Source organism: Bos indicus x Bos taurus, chromosome 6, assembly GCF_003369695.1.
Source record: "Bos indicus x Bos taurus breed Angus x Brahman F1 hybrid chromosome 6, Bos_hybrid_MaternalHap_v2.0, whole genome shotgun sequence".
Taxonomy (NCBI): domain Eukaryota; kingdom Metazoa; phylum Chordata; class Mammalia; order Artiodactyla; family Bovidae; genus Bos; species Bos indicus x Bos taurus.
The window spans coordinates 16,839,116-16,851,895 of record NC_040081.1 but is presented as its reverse complement, the minus strand read 5'-3'; the positions used below and the strand labels follow the sequence as shown (position 1 = coordinate 16,851,895).

Genomic DNA, 12,780 nt, shown 5'->3' with positions numbered 1-12,780 from the left:
GATTTTACGAAAGCATTTACGAAAACAGCAGAGGACACGGGTTATTTAAAATAGTATTTTGGTCACTTCAAAGTCTCTGCTTTAGGCATCTTGTGGCGATGTCTTCTTGACATTTGTGATAGCTCTAAATTAGATATATATTTTCAAATGTTATAAAATATTAACGTAGCAATTATTATTAACAGTTATTATTATTAGCACCACTGCTACATCAGGAAGTAAAAGCTCAACAACCTAGGACTTTCTCAAACTCTTGAAAAACCCGCTAATAAAAAAGACAACATTTCCCAAACTTCCCCATTCATCCTCTGGCTCTGGGAACCTAGGGCGCTCCGCGTCCAATCAGCTTCCAAAATCCGCGGGATCTGTGAGTGGGAGGGGCTCAGATAGATTCAGTTCCCTCTGCTTCTCCGGCTTGGCCACGTCTGAAGGCCTGCAGGTCCTTGAAGGTGCATAAATCGCCTGTTTATTCATTGGCAATAATTGAACTTCTTATTCAAATTTATGTTTCACAAGATTCTGTAATACATAGTTTTGGGTCACGTCACTTATCCGTTTTTATAGTTCCTTCTTTTCTTCTGGGGGTGTACACACTGCCTCCGAGCGTTGAGGACCTGCCGGTCGCTTCCCTGCGCACGCGCCGGGGAAAGGGAGGGCGGGCCTGTTTCCGGGTGTCGCGTGGGGCTGGAGGCCGAGAGCGTCCCCTGCTACCGCCAACATGGAGAGTTTGTACCGAGTCCCGTTCTTAGTGCTCGAATGCCCGAACCTGAAGCTGAAGAAGCCGCCCTGGGTGCACATGCCGTCGGCCATGACGGTGTACGCTCTGGTGGTGGTGTCTTACTTCCTCATTACCGGAGGTAACTCGGCCTGCCGGGAGCCCGAGAGGCTCGGAGAGCCGGCCCGCCCCGGGGGCGCGTCAGTTCCCTGACTTTCAGCCGGGGAAAGCATCGCCCTGCTCTCAGTCTTTTCGGAGGGTGGAGGGAAATTCTGGGGTCCTAAGTGTTCACCGCCCAAAGGTTTCTTTACCCTCACGCCCTGTCTTGTATCTTGAGAGGAGTCGTGTTCTCTATCCCGTTGCCTTCACTTTCCTGGCCTCTTAGCTAAACGATCCGAGTTGAATAGTGTATTTTTCAAGCCCAGATTGTTGCTGTTGTTATTGCATGCCATGAGTTACTTAATAAAGGCCCTAGGAAAATCTGTTCTGGCCCATTCTATTTCCACTGTTGATCAGGAGGGTGTGGGACTTCTACCTTCTCTGTCTGTGGTCCCTGGAACTTTGGTAGACACTTAACAGTCTGGATTTGTCAGCTCGAACCTAAGGCTTGGTGTCGCTTTCTCCTCAGTCAGCAATACGTATGAATGGAATCTTCCGAAACCCACGGTTTTGATAAATATTTGAGGTTGGAGATAAATTTTCAGAAGCTGTCGTATTTGAGAGAGCAGAAGTGGAGAATTTAAAGAATAAGGGGAATAGCATTACTTTTGAACACTTTTGCATTATCATCTTATCCTGTTCTTTGCAAAAGGGGCGTCGCTTTATATAGTGGTGAGTTGGCAATCCGGCTGCAGTCTTTTCATAGCCACCACCCCTTCAACATTTCCATGATTTACTCAGCACTGTGCTACTGCACTTTTGGATTTGGGGAAGTGGAGAGCTTAATTTGGAAATGATAAAATTAAAGCTGTACAGATTAAGGACAGCAAGAGCAGATGACTATTTTTAAGGGAATAGTCGGAGACATCATTTTCATAGACGTTTTGTGAGAATAATTGGCACTGAAGAGGGAAGTATTTGAAATGCGGGATTAGTTCTAGCATGAACCTTTAGGTTTACCCTTCTCCCAAATCTAGGATAATGACAGTTAATTTATGTTCAAAATAAGTTACATTTAAAATACTTTTTATGTTGCTAAGATACTGTCCAAGCATAACATTAGTATTAACATTTGCTCAGCTCATTAATAGGGGCTGAACTGAATAAACAAAATTTAAAATGTATGTTGCTTTTTTAAAAAAAATCTTCATCTGCTAGAAATCTTTCCTGTAACCCTTAACCTCCCTTGGAGCCAGGGCCTTTACTGGAAACCTCACAGTTTTCATTCTGGCTCCTTTTTCCCTGTCAGTTTTTGTAATGGGGAAATTCTTTGCCCTAACTTCTGGCGGAAGTGAGAGGACCCCTTTTAGTGGCCAAGGCCATGAGCTATCTCATACGGGAGTTGGGTTTGCCACTGGAAAGGAATCACCTGAATACTGAGTGTACCTTTATAAATAAACAATACTTATTGCTGAGAAATAGTCAGCAAATAATGTACTGAGTCCCTATTAAGTTCTAGGCATTAAGTACTGGAGAGAACAATGACTATAACAGATAAGGGCCCTCCCTTCATGATGCTTGTAATGCCATTGGTTGAGACACATTAAATCTCATGTAAATTTTTCTCCATAACATTTTTTCCATTGCAGATTGCCACAAGTGCCTTGAAGGAAAAGAAAAAGAGATTTTGAAAAATAATCAGAGTTAGGAACATCATTTACGTTGGAGACCCTGAGGAAATGATGTGTTAGCCAAAGGCTGCAAGATTGGGGGAAGAGTATCTGGGCAGAGGGAAAAGTTTGAACAAATATGGGATTAAGAGACCATTTAGGTGGGTTTTACAGTGTACTTAGGATGGTGGCAGCGGAGATGGAGGAAGATACAATGAAAGATATCTTGGAAGCAGAATCTTGGTGATGATTGATTGGATGTAGGGGGAGAATGGCGTGAAGGAATTTTACTATTTTACTGGTATCTAGTTTGAGCACTGAGTAGGCGGAAGTGTCATTTTCTGAGAAGACTAAAGAAATAAAGTGGTTTTTTGGTGGGGAATGGTGAATCCAGAGGTCACTTTGGGATATGTAATAGTTGGACAGACCAACTATAATTAGTTGAAAATGTCAAGTATGCAGATAGGAAGTGAGAAAAGAGGTTTGTATTGAAGTTAGTCAATAACAGATGTTTTTGGAACTCCTCCTATAAGCCAGATATTGAAGAACAGAGACAGAATTTCTGTCCTTATGGAGCTTCGGTTCAGTTCAGTTACTCAGTTGTGTCTGACTCTTTGCGACCCATGGACTGAAATACGCCAGGCTCCCCTGTCCATCACCACCTCCTGGACCTTACTCAGACTCAAGTCCATTGAGTCGCTGATGCCATCCAAACATCCCATTCTCTGTCGTCCCCGTCTCCTCCTGCCTCAGTCATTCCCAGCATCAGGGTCTTTTCAGATGAGTCAGTTCTTCACATCAGGTGGCCAGAGTATTGGAGTTTCACCTTCAGCATCAGTCCTTCCAATGAATATTCAGGACTGATTTCCTTTAGGATGGATTGGTTGGATCTCCTTGCTTACATCTAATTTTAATGGTGTGAACATTTGATAGGTGTTGGCACGTTGAGGATCATTAGCATAGAAAAGCCATGTGAAGGGATTGGTTCAGTTGGGAAAAGAATGTAGAAAGAGAAGAAAATAGTGGATCAAACCCTAGGGAACTCCGATGTTTAGTGGTTTTATAGAAGCGGCTCAGCAAGAGAGAGAGCAAGAAAAACATGGATAGGAGTGTCACAAAAGCCATAAGAAGCCATCCCTCCCACCCCCCAAGAAATGGATTTAGTAAACTGGATGGAGTGCTGCTAGGAAACCTCCTAAGCTGAGAACTGAAAGTGTCCTTTGAATTTGACCACAGCAAGGTCATTGGTCACCTTAGCAAGAGTAATATCAGTGGTGGCAGAAGTCAGATTGGAGTGAGTTAAGGAATGAAGGGTAAATGAGAAAGTGGAGACAGCAAGTTTACCAAATTCTTTTTTTCTTTTCCAGAAAGAAGCCTGGCTCCCTTTCCAAAAGGAAGCATAGAAATAGAATGTTAACTAGGAGGATCTGGTGTCAAGGAAAGGTTGATGTAGGGAATGGGAGGTTGATAGATAATACAGGAAAGACAGGAGCTAGCCAGAGGAACAGTCTTTGAAATGGTAAGGGTGTGGAGTCCTGATGATTGCAAAGGGGATCCCATCGTGATAGGAGGAGGGACTCTTCCTCTGGTGTAGCTGGAGGGAAGGAGGTGAAGATGGAAGCTGGTTCCAGTTTGTGGATTTGATGGTGAGGTAGCATTAGGCAATTCCTAAATGGTGGTTTTGTTATCAGAGGTGAGGGAGACCATCTTGCTATGCTTAAAAAAAGCTAAAAATGAGGATGGTCGAAAACCGTGGAGAAGATAAAAGAGTAGATGTTGACAGCAGGAGATTTGGAAAACAGTGTCGATGGGCAGTAACATAAGTGGTCATTAAGACATAATGAAATGATCATGTGCCTCCTGTATTGCCAGTCTGCTTAATGATGTGATTTTAAAATGTCTCATTTTACTTTTAAGCAAGAAAAATTCTCTAGTTACCTCTTAATTATAGAAACATATCCAAGCATATGTGTAACATTTTTCTTGAATTAGAAGTAGCCTTTAATGTTAAATTTCCTTTATTGTGGAGTCATTCTTGAGTTTGGAAACAGTTACTGAATGAATTCTGTCATAAAATATCTCTTTTTGGAGATAATTCTGATTTACAAGTCATTCTAAAAACACTGAGTTGAATTTCTGAATGGTTTATCTGAAGTATAGGAGATAAGCTGGGCCTCATTTCACTGTAATAATACATTAGAGCAGTTCTGTTTAAATATAAATGCATCTTTAGAGACAGATACTTCCTTTAACTTCAGTATCTTTCTGTGAATGGGCTCCCAATCTTCTCCAGCACTCAGGCTCTAAGATTTCTCTGCTCAGTTACTCAGTGGTGTCCAACTCTTCATGACTCCCATCGACTGTACCCCGCCAGGCTCCTCTGTCCATGGGATTCTCCAGGCAAGAATACTAGAGTGGGTTGCCATTTCCTTTTCCAGGGGGTCTTCCTCACCCAGGGATCGAACCTGCGTCTCCTGCTTTGGCAGGCAGGTTCTTTACCACTAGCACCGCCTGGGAAGCCCCAAAAGGAAATATTACTTAAATACAAATGAACCTCTAGAGACAAATGGGCTTCCCTGTTGACTCGGACAGTAAAAGTTCCTCTTGCAATGCAGGAGACCCAGTTTGACCCTGGGGCAGGACGATCCCCTGGAGAAGGAAATGGCTAACCACTCCAGTATTCTTACCTGGAGAATTCCATGGACAGAGGACTCTGGCAAGCTACAGTCCATAGGGTCACAAAGAATCAGATGCAACTGAGCAACTAACACTTTCACTTTAGAGATAGATACAAACTAAATAAATTAGAAATTCAGTCTAATCTATGTTCTTACCTTTCATTTAGGAATCATTTATGATGTTATTGTTGAACCTCCAAGTGTCGGCTCAGTGACTGATGAACACGGGCATCAGAGACCAGTCGCTTTCTTGGCCTACAGGTAAAAGATACCATTTTGAGTGATTCGATGGTGGGAAAGAAGATTGCTGGGGCATGCCTGCGTATTTAAAATTATGGCACAACCTATTGGGTCGATTTGTATTTTGACAATAGCTGTTTTAAAATGCTAAATTTAGAGATTGTAGGAAGTGGACAAGAACAAGAATAAAAGTATATTATCTGTATTAGAAAATATTTCACAATGATGGGCATAATCACTTATTTAAAGGAAGATATCAGTTTAAAATACATTTATTTGTAGGTTGTTCTAGGGTCAGTAAACTGGTACGTATTTATTTGTAAATAAAGCTTTATTGGAGTTAGGTACAACCATTTACTTCTATACTATCTATGGCTGCTTTCAAGCTACTGTGGTAAGTGTGACACAGACTATATGGGTGACAAGCGGAAGATATATACTGTTTGGCCATTTAAGGAAAACTATGTGCGGCTTTGCTGGTGGTCCAGTGGTTAAGAATCTGCCTTTCACTGCAGTTTGATCCCTGGTCAGGGAAGACCTCACATACTGCGGAGCAGCTCAATGTGTGCACCTCAGCTATGTAGCCTGCACTCCAGAGCCCTTGCATCTGGTGGAGCCCCTGCGCCTAGAGCCCAGGCTCTGCAAGAGTAGCCCCCAGTCACTCCAACTAGGGCAGAAAAGCCCTCAAACAGCAGTGAAGACCCAGCACAACCCAAAAAAAAAATTGGGCCACTGGATTATACTGTTAAATAAGAAAAATAATATTTGAGACTTGGGAGGTCCTGCTGTTTATTTTTCCTGAACAGTGTTTGTTGTGAAGTGAAGTGAAAGTCGCTCAGTCGTGTCCGACTCTTTGTGACTGTATGCTGCTGCTAAGTCGCTTCAGTCGTGTCTGGCTCTGTGTGACCCCATGGATGGCAGCCCACCAGGCTCCCCCGTCCCTGGGATTCTCCAGGCAAGAACATTGGAGTGGGTTGCTATTTCCTTCTCCAGTGCATGAAAATGAAAAGTGAAAGTGAAGTTGCACAGTCATATCTGACTCTTAGCAACCCCATGGACTGCAGCCTACCAGGCTTCTCCATCCATGAGATTTTCCAGGCAAGAGTACTGGAGTGGGGTGCCGTTGCCTTCTCCGTGTGACTGTATGGTCCATGGAATTCTCCAGGCCATAAGACTGGAGTGGGTTGCCATTCCCTTCTCCAGGGGATCTTCCCAACCCAGGGATCGAACCCAGGTTTGCCACATTGCAGGCAGATTCTTTACCAGCTGAGCCACCAGCAAAGCCCAAGAATATTGGAGTGGGTAGCCTATCCCTTCTCCAGCGGATCTTCCCAACCCAGGAATCAAACTGGGGTCTCTTGCATCGCAGGCAGATTCTTTACCAGCTGAGCTACTAGGGAAGACCCTATACTGTTAAATAAGAAAAGTAATATTTGAGACTTGAGAGTTCCTGTTGTTTATTTCCCTTGAACAGTGTTTGTTGTATTGCCTTATAAAATCCACTTGGTAACTGTCTACCTAAAGATAGCTCTTTATTTGTGTTTGTGTGTGTTTGTGCTCACTCTCAGTGGTGTCCAACTCTTTGCAACCCCATGGACTGGAGCCCGCCAGGTTCCTCTGTCCATGGGATTCTCCAGGCAAGAATATTGGAGTGGGTTGCCATTTCCTCCTCCAGGGGATCTTCCTGACCCAGGGATTGGACTGGCATCTCCTGCATTGGCAGGCAGATTCTTAACCATTGAGCCACCAGGGAAGCCCCATATTTGTATTTACAGTTACACGAATGGTATTCCATGCAGAGAATATTCCTGGAAAGATTACCATGATTCTCTGCAGGGAAGAGGGTTCTGGGTGGCTGGACATCCTGCTGGTAGGGAGACTTTTCACAGGGTTGACATTTGAATTTGAATTTTGAAACTGCTGCATGTGTTGTTTTCAGTTAAAGCAATTAGTTTAGCAAATGTATGTATATATACACATACATACACACATGCATGCATATACTTTATTTACATGTGTCTTTGTATAAATCATATCTTTAACAGAGAAATGTGCCTTTTGGGGTCCATGAACTCTTGAGAATTTGAAAGCTTTTCACCCCTAGAAAGAGGCTTCCCGGGTGGCGCAGTTATAAAGACTCTGCCTGCCAGTGCAGGAGATGCAGGAGACTCAGGTTCGATTCCTGGGTCAGGAAGATCCCCTGGAGGACATGGCCATGCACTCCAGTACTCTTGCCTGGGAAATTCTGTGGACAGAGGCGCTTGGCAGGCTACAGTCCACGGGGGTCGCAAAGAGTGGGACACAGTTGAGCATGCACACACACTAGAACAATCATATGCACGTATATACAGGAACTGAAGAGTTTATAGGTTGCTGGAAATCTTTGTGGAGTTCATGAAGCCTTAATTAAGAAAACTTGCTTTTAAAAATTTCCCTTTGAAATAAGAGGTTTGTTAATTACTATAAAACTCAGGAAACATTTCTAACCAGTTCACAATTTGAAATCGATAGTAGACATTTAAATAACATAACTTTTAAAAGCAAAACTAAAATTCTGCGTAAAAGGTTCATGTACCTATAGTAGTTGACTTTTTAAGCTAATAATTAAAATGTGCATTTTGGTTTTACGTAGATAGTTGTGTTAGTTGAGTTTTAAAGTTTTTTTTTTGAGCATAAGCTCCATGAAGATGAAAGATTTTTCTCTTGTTTGTTCATTGTTATATTTCCAGAGCCTAGAACAGTACTTGATGCATAATAGGCTCTCAATAAATAATTATTGGAATGAATAGCCAGAAATATGGTAAAACACTTACAAGAATAAAAAATAAACACAAAAATGTTTTAGCAGAAATAGGAATTTCAATCTGAGGAAAAAACTTTTTATTTTTCTGGAAATTTTCATTGACTGTTTTGCTGTTTTCTTCTTTTTCAGAGTAAATGGACAGTACATTATGGAAGGACTTGCATCCAGCTTCCTGTTTACAATGGGAGGTTTAGGTTTTATAATCCTGGACCGATCCAATGCACCAAACATTCCCAAACTCAATAGGTTTCTTCTTTTATTCATTGGATTCGTGTGTGTCCTATTGAGTTTTTTCATGGCTAGAGTATTCATGAGAATGAAGCTGCCGTAAGTTATTCAGTGCTTTGTATAATCAATATCTTAACTTGCAAACTAGTAAAATAATTTTGTGGATCATGTGAAATCATAGGAGATTTAATTTAACCCTCATTTAAATAGATGAACATTTTGAGAACCAAAGAAATGTGTGACTTGCTTAAGGTTAGTAGCAAAATGGAAACAAACAGATCTTCCTGTTATTTCCATGTATGTTCATGAGAAAATCCAGTTATTTTGCTGTAGCATCAGTGACCGCTGATGGAGGCTTTTCTCTAAAAGTGCTTTTTGGTTAATCTGTGACCTTGGAAGAATTCCCATAGAACTAATAATAATAGAGAGTATTTTCAAGCCATTAATTGCTGCTGCTTTCTGAATATTGATAGGAGGAAAATCGATTAAGCCTTGGACAGAAAAGAGACTTTCATATATATATTACATTATTTAGATTCATTCAGAAAGCTTACGTTATCTTTGGGACAAAAATAAATTGGTTTGGGAATTCCTTGGCGGTCCAGTGGTTAGGACTTGGTGCTTTCACTGCAGGGCCTGTGTTTGACCCCTGCTTGGGAAACTTAAGATCCTGCAAGCCGTGTGCCGTGGCGCTGCCCCCCCCAGAAAAGAAAGAAAATGGCATTTGAAGGATAGGATAACAGAGCTGAGCTATCTCCTGCTTAGAAAAAAATTTTGAAAATTGTTTAATTCTCTGGATTACTTTCATCTTTTGTAATTATTTATGTAAACATTTGTTTTCTGCATTCCGTAGGCCAATTTCCAAGATAGTTGACTAAGATCTAACAATAGGAAATAAGAAACAGGAGTATACTCTCTGGGTTTCAGGTGTAGATAGATGTAGTCAAAACAGAACAGTAGTCTAAACAAAAGATTGCTGTTTCTGTAACTTACCAAGCAGCCAAATCTAAGGTTTAAATTTTAAAGAGGAAAGACTTTATGGTCCCCTCTCTGATGTGGTTTCTCATTTACAGCTCCTAATGCCTGGTACCTTGAGTGTGGCATGGGGAGAAGCAATGGGACAGTTTTAGAAAATAAAGGGACGCAACAGTATTGCATTTTGGCATATTTGCAGGCCCCAGAGAGATGATGAGCCAGGTCTGTGGGCCTGCACATTCCTCATGACGGGTGTGGTTACTACCACCAGCAAGGAAGGGATGTGTCGTCTTGGGCATAGATTCTCTTTGATGTCCCAACATATAGAAGCATTAGATATGTAATAAATGAGACAGCAACAATACAGTAAAAAACACCAGTAACCAGGAATTTTTTCACATCAGATAAGTTGCTAGCATCTGAGATAAAAGATGGCTGTGCCGTAAGATAACTTCCAGGGTAGCACTCCCTTTCACCAAGAATCTGATATCCTTAACAACAGGTACCCTGAGAAAACAAGAGCAGTGAAAGAGTACAACCTGCTTTATATTTTCTGAGCTATGCTTTTTAAAAGACCTGGTGTCCTTCCTACTGACAGTTTTAAACATTAAAAGATGGCTTTATTTGATGCGGAAGCATAGGTCACACACTAATTACAAGGAAGAATACCGCAGCGTATAACTATATCAAGAGATAAATGTCCTGTGTTTGCATATCAGCACATGCAGATGACCGACAGCTGTCCCTAAAGAGTCCTCAGCTCTTTTGTTTCATAGCATAAGCTAGCTGTTGAGCAGCTTCCCTCGGTGCCGACACTGGTGGTGGGCACTTCTTAGAATCTTCTTGAACCTTTTATTTCCTGTGAAGCTTAGGTCTTTTTTTTTTGTTACCGTTGTTAAGAATTATCTGACAGGTTTTATTTTATTATAGGTTTAATCTTTTTTTTATAATGGAGTATCGTTGGTTTACAGTGTTGTGTTAGTTTCAGGAGTACAACAAAGTGATCCAGTTATATACATACACCTGTCGGTTCTCTTTCAGATTAAGTACTTGTGAAGCTTAGGTCTTGAAGTATGCTTTTTGTGAAGTATCAGGCATTACCTTAGCAAGTTTACGTGGAGGTCTTCAAAATGAATATATATGTTAAGAGCCTTTTTATTTTTTATTCAACCCTGGGTTGTCTCAGGGTTGTGAGATTAAAGTTCTGTATCTCTGTGCTCAGAGTGTGAATCGGCTAGGCTGGTAGAGCAGAAAGAAAGGGATAAATGAGTTCTAAGGAGATCACTTAGGCTGCACGTAGACCCAAGACCTGTAGGGAGTCAGGTGGGTCTAGGAGCCGGAAGGAGGAAAATCTCATTCCTGAGTGTCTGCGCTGTGTCAGGCACGGTGGGAGGTATCAACCCTATGATGCAGTTTTTTGCCGCCACCTAAGAGAGGAAGAAACTTGAGACTCTGAACTAATAATAGCTAATGTTTGTCAAGTGCTTACTGCTGTGAGTAGCAGTTACTATATTGGTAGATTGTCTTATATAATCCTTTAAATTCTTTGATGTAACTCCATTTTACAGATGAGGAAGCTAAGGTTTGCCCAAGCTTATCTACTCATGTTAGAAACAGGGTCAAAAGCAGAGAAGTTCTAAAGGCATCAATGAGGACAGGATGTTTTTACCCCTTTCTTAATGTAGATAGTTTTACACAGCCTTTCTATTTTCCTCTTGATCCTAATAGGTTGCAAGGATTTATTGCAAAAGGAAAAGTTTGGAGCTTTATAAAGCAGACTGTTACTACCTGAATTTAAAGGGAATTTCAGGGCCTACCTTGTCCATTTAGTAAAAGGATCTTCTATTTGAACATTGTGAAGTGTGACTTGCTCAACAGCTACAGCTGACGCCCCTGCCCACCGTCAGGACATTTCCTAAAGAAACAGGCGCAGGGTGCGAGGGCTCACTTCCCAGGCATGGACAGCTCCTGGTCCCTCCATCCTTCCCTTTGGTAATATTAGGCTTTCTGGGATATTGAAATGAGCTGCTTTCTATAAAAAGCTTTGTGACTCTTGTTGGAATTGTGAGAATCCAAAGGAGATTGATTCTAACTCTTAGCTTTAACTTTTACATAACATTTTCTTTTCTTTCTTTTCTTATCTGGTGTCATTTAGCATATTGGTTTGTAAATTTGTCCTTTGAGGGGGAAGGATAATGGAACCAAGGCCCAGTAATGTATTATATTTATTGAGGGGGCAAGATATGAAAGAAGAACCACAATGAGGAATCACACATTTATATTTTCAGATTGTCCTTTGATTCATCATAAAATTTGTTTGGGACACTTTGAAATGTTGCTTCCTTTTCACTCTTTGTGTTTATAAATTTTATGTTTTACAGGGGCTATCTGATGGGTTAGAGTGCCTTTTGAGAAGAAATCAGCAGGTACTGAATTTGCTCCTGTTAATGAAATTTTAAAGGCTATACCAGTCCTCAGATATGAAATACAGAGAAGGATGAAAAGCAGCAGAAAAGAAACATCTAGTGAAAACATAGGAAGCATATTAAAGCGTGGACTAGAATGTCTTCTTGGTGTCAGAGACAAGCTTATCAGTATTTTTTCCTGCTGGCCTTCACTGATGTACCAATGATATTAAGTGACATTTTCTTCTTTTTTTTTCATTTCTTAAAATGTACTTCATTTCTATAGCTATAATATTGAATAAAGTGATTATTTTTTACAAACCCCTTAACATTTTTTGGAGGTGACTTTTCTGACCTTCAGAAATTAATGTAAAATCAGGACACGTGATCCCATAAGCTGAGAACTCTGGACAGCTGATCAGCTTTACCAATGGTGCTTTGCCTTTAAACAGAGTGTGTGACAGTACATCGTTTCAGATATATATGGAAGACTGTTTCAGGAACAATAAGATGTATGAAAGGAGCAGAAATAAATAATTTTTCTAATTAACTTTTGTGTTTTTTTTTATTGATGGTATTAATCTTCAGTCTGTAATTAATCCACTCCCATCCTGTAACTATCAAGCTACTGTTGGTAGCTTGAAGTCTCCAGGTGTAGGCAGCAGGATGTCTAATGAGGTGGCATAAATATCCATATCCCTATAAATATTCAAGCACGGGCTACGCAGTCATGTCGGTTTTAAATGTGATTGTGTTAGATGAAGTTCCCTTCAGGCATTCACTTCCAGTAATTAATACAGTGTTGAGCACATAAAAACATCTGTAGACTAGTCTGGTCTTCTCCTAATTTCTTCTAGCCAGGGCTTTTGGTTCCCCCCAGCGGGCTGGGCCTGCATGCTCAGTTGCTTAGTTGTGTCTGACTCTTTGCGACTCCATGGACTGCAGCCTGCCAGGCTTCTCTGTCCTT

The 12,780-nt window shown here is 41.1% G+C and overlaps 1 protein-coding gene across 1 annotated transcript; it reads left to right on the top strand.

The window, feature by feature from the left end:
- Positions 1 to 653: 653 nt before the first annotated feature.
- On the top strand, positions 654 to 12,363 carry OSTC (oligosaccharyltransferase complex non-catalytic subunit). Its single transcript, XM_027543864.1, has 4 exons — positions 654 to 857; positions 5,330 to 5,423; positions 8,335 to 8,532; positions 11,790 to 12,363. Exons 1-4 carry the CDS (start codon positions 719 to 721, stop codon positions 11,806 to 11,808), a joined length of 450 nt encoding a protein of 149 aa, XP_027399665.1. The 5' UTR covers positions 654 to 718; the 3' UTR covers positions 11,809 to 12,363.
- Positions 12,364 to 12,780: the final 417 nt, after the last annotated feature.

Excerpts from the sequence above, each read along its gene's own strand:
- OSTC (XM_027543864.1), top strand. The coding sequence starts at position 719 with ATGGAGAGTTTGTACCGAGTCCCGTTCTTAGTGCTCGAATGCCCGAAC. Across the intron at positions 858-5,329 it reads TTACTTCCTCATTACCGGAG|GAATCATTTATGATGTTATT; the intron begins GTAACTCGGCCT and ends CCTTTCATTTAG. Across the intron at positions 5,424-8,334 it reads GTCGCTTTCTTGGCCTACAG|AGTAAATGGACAGTACATTA; the intron begins GTAAAAGATACC and ends CTTCTTTTTCAG.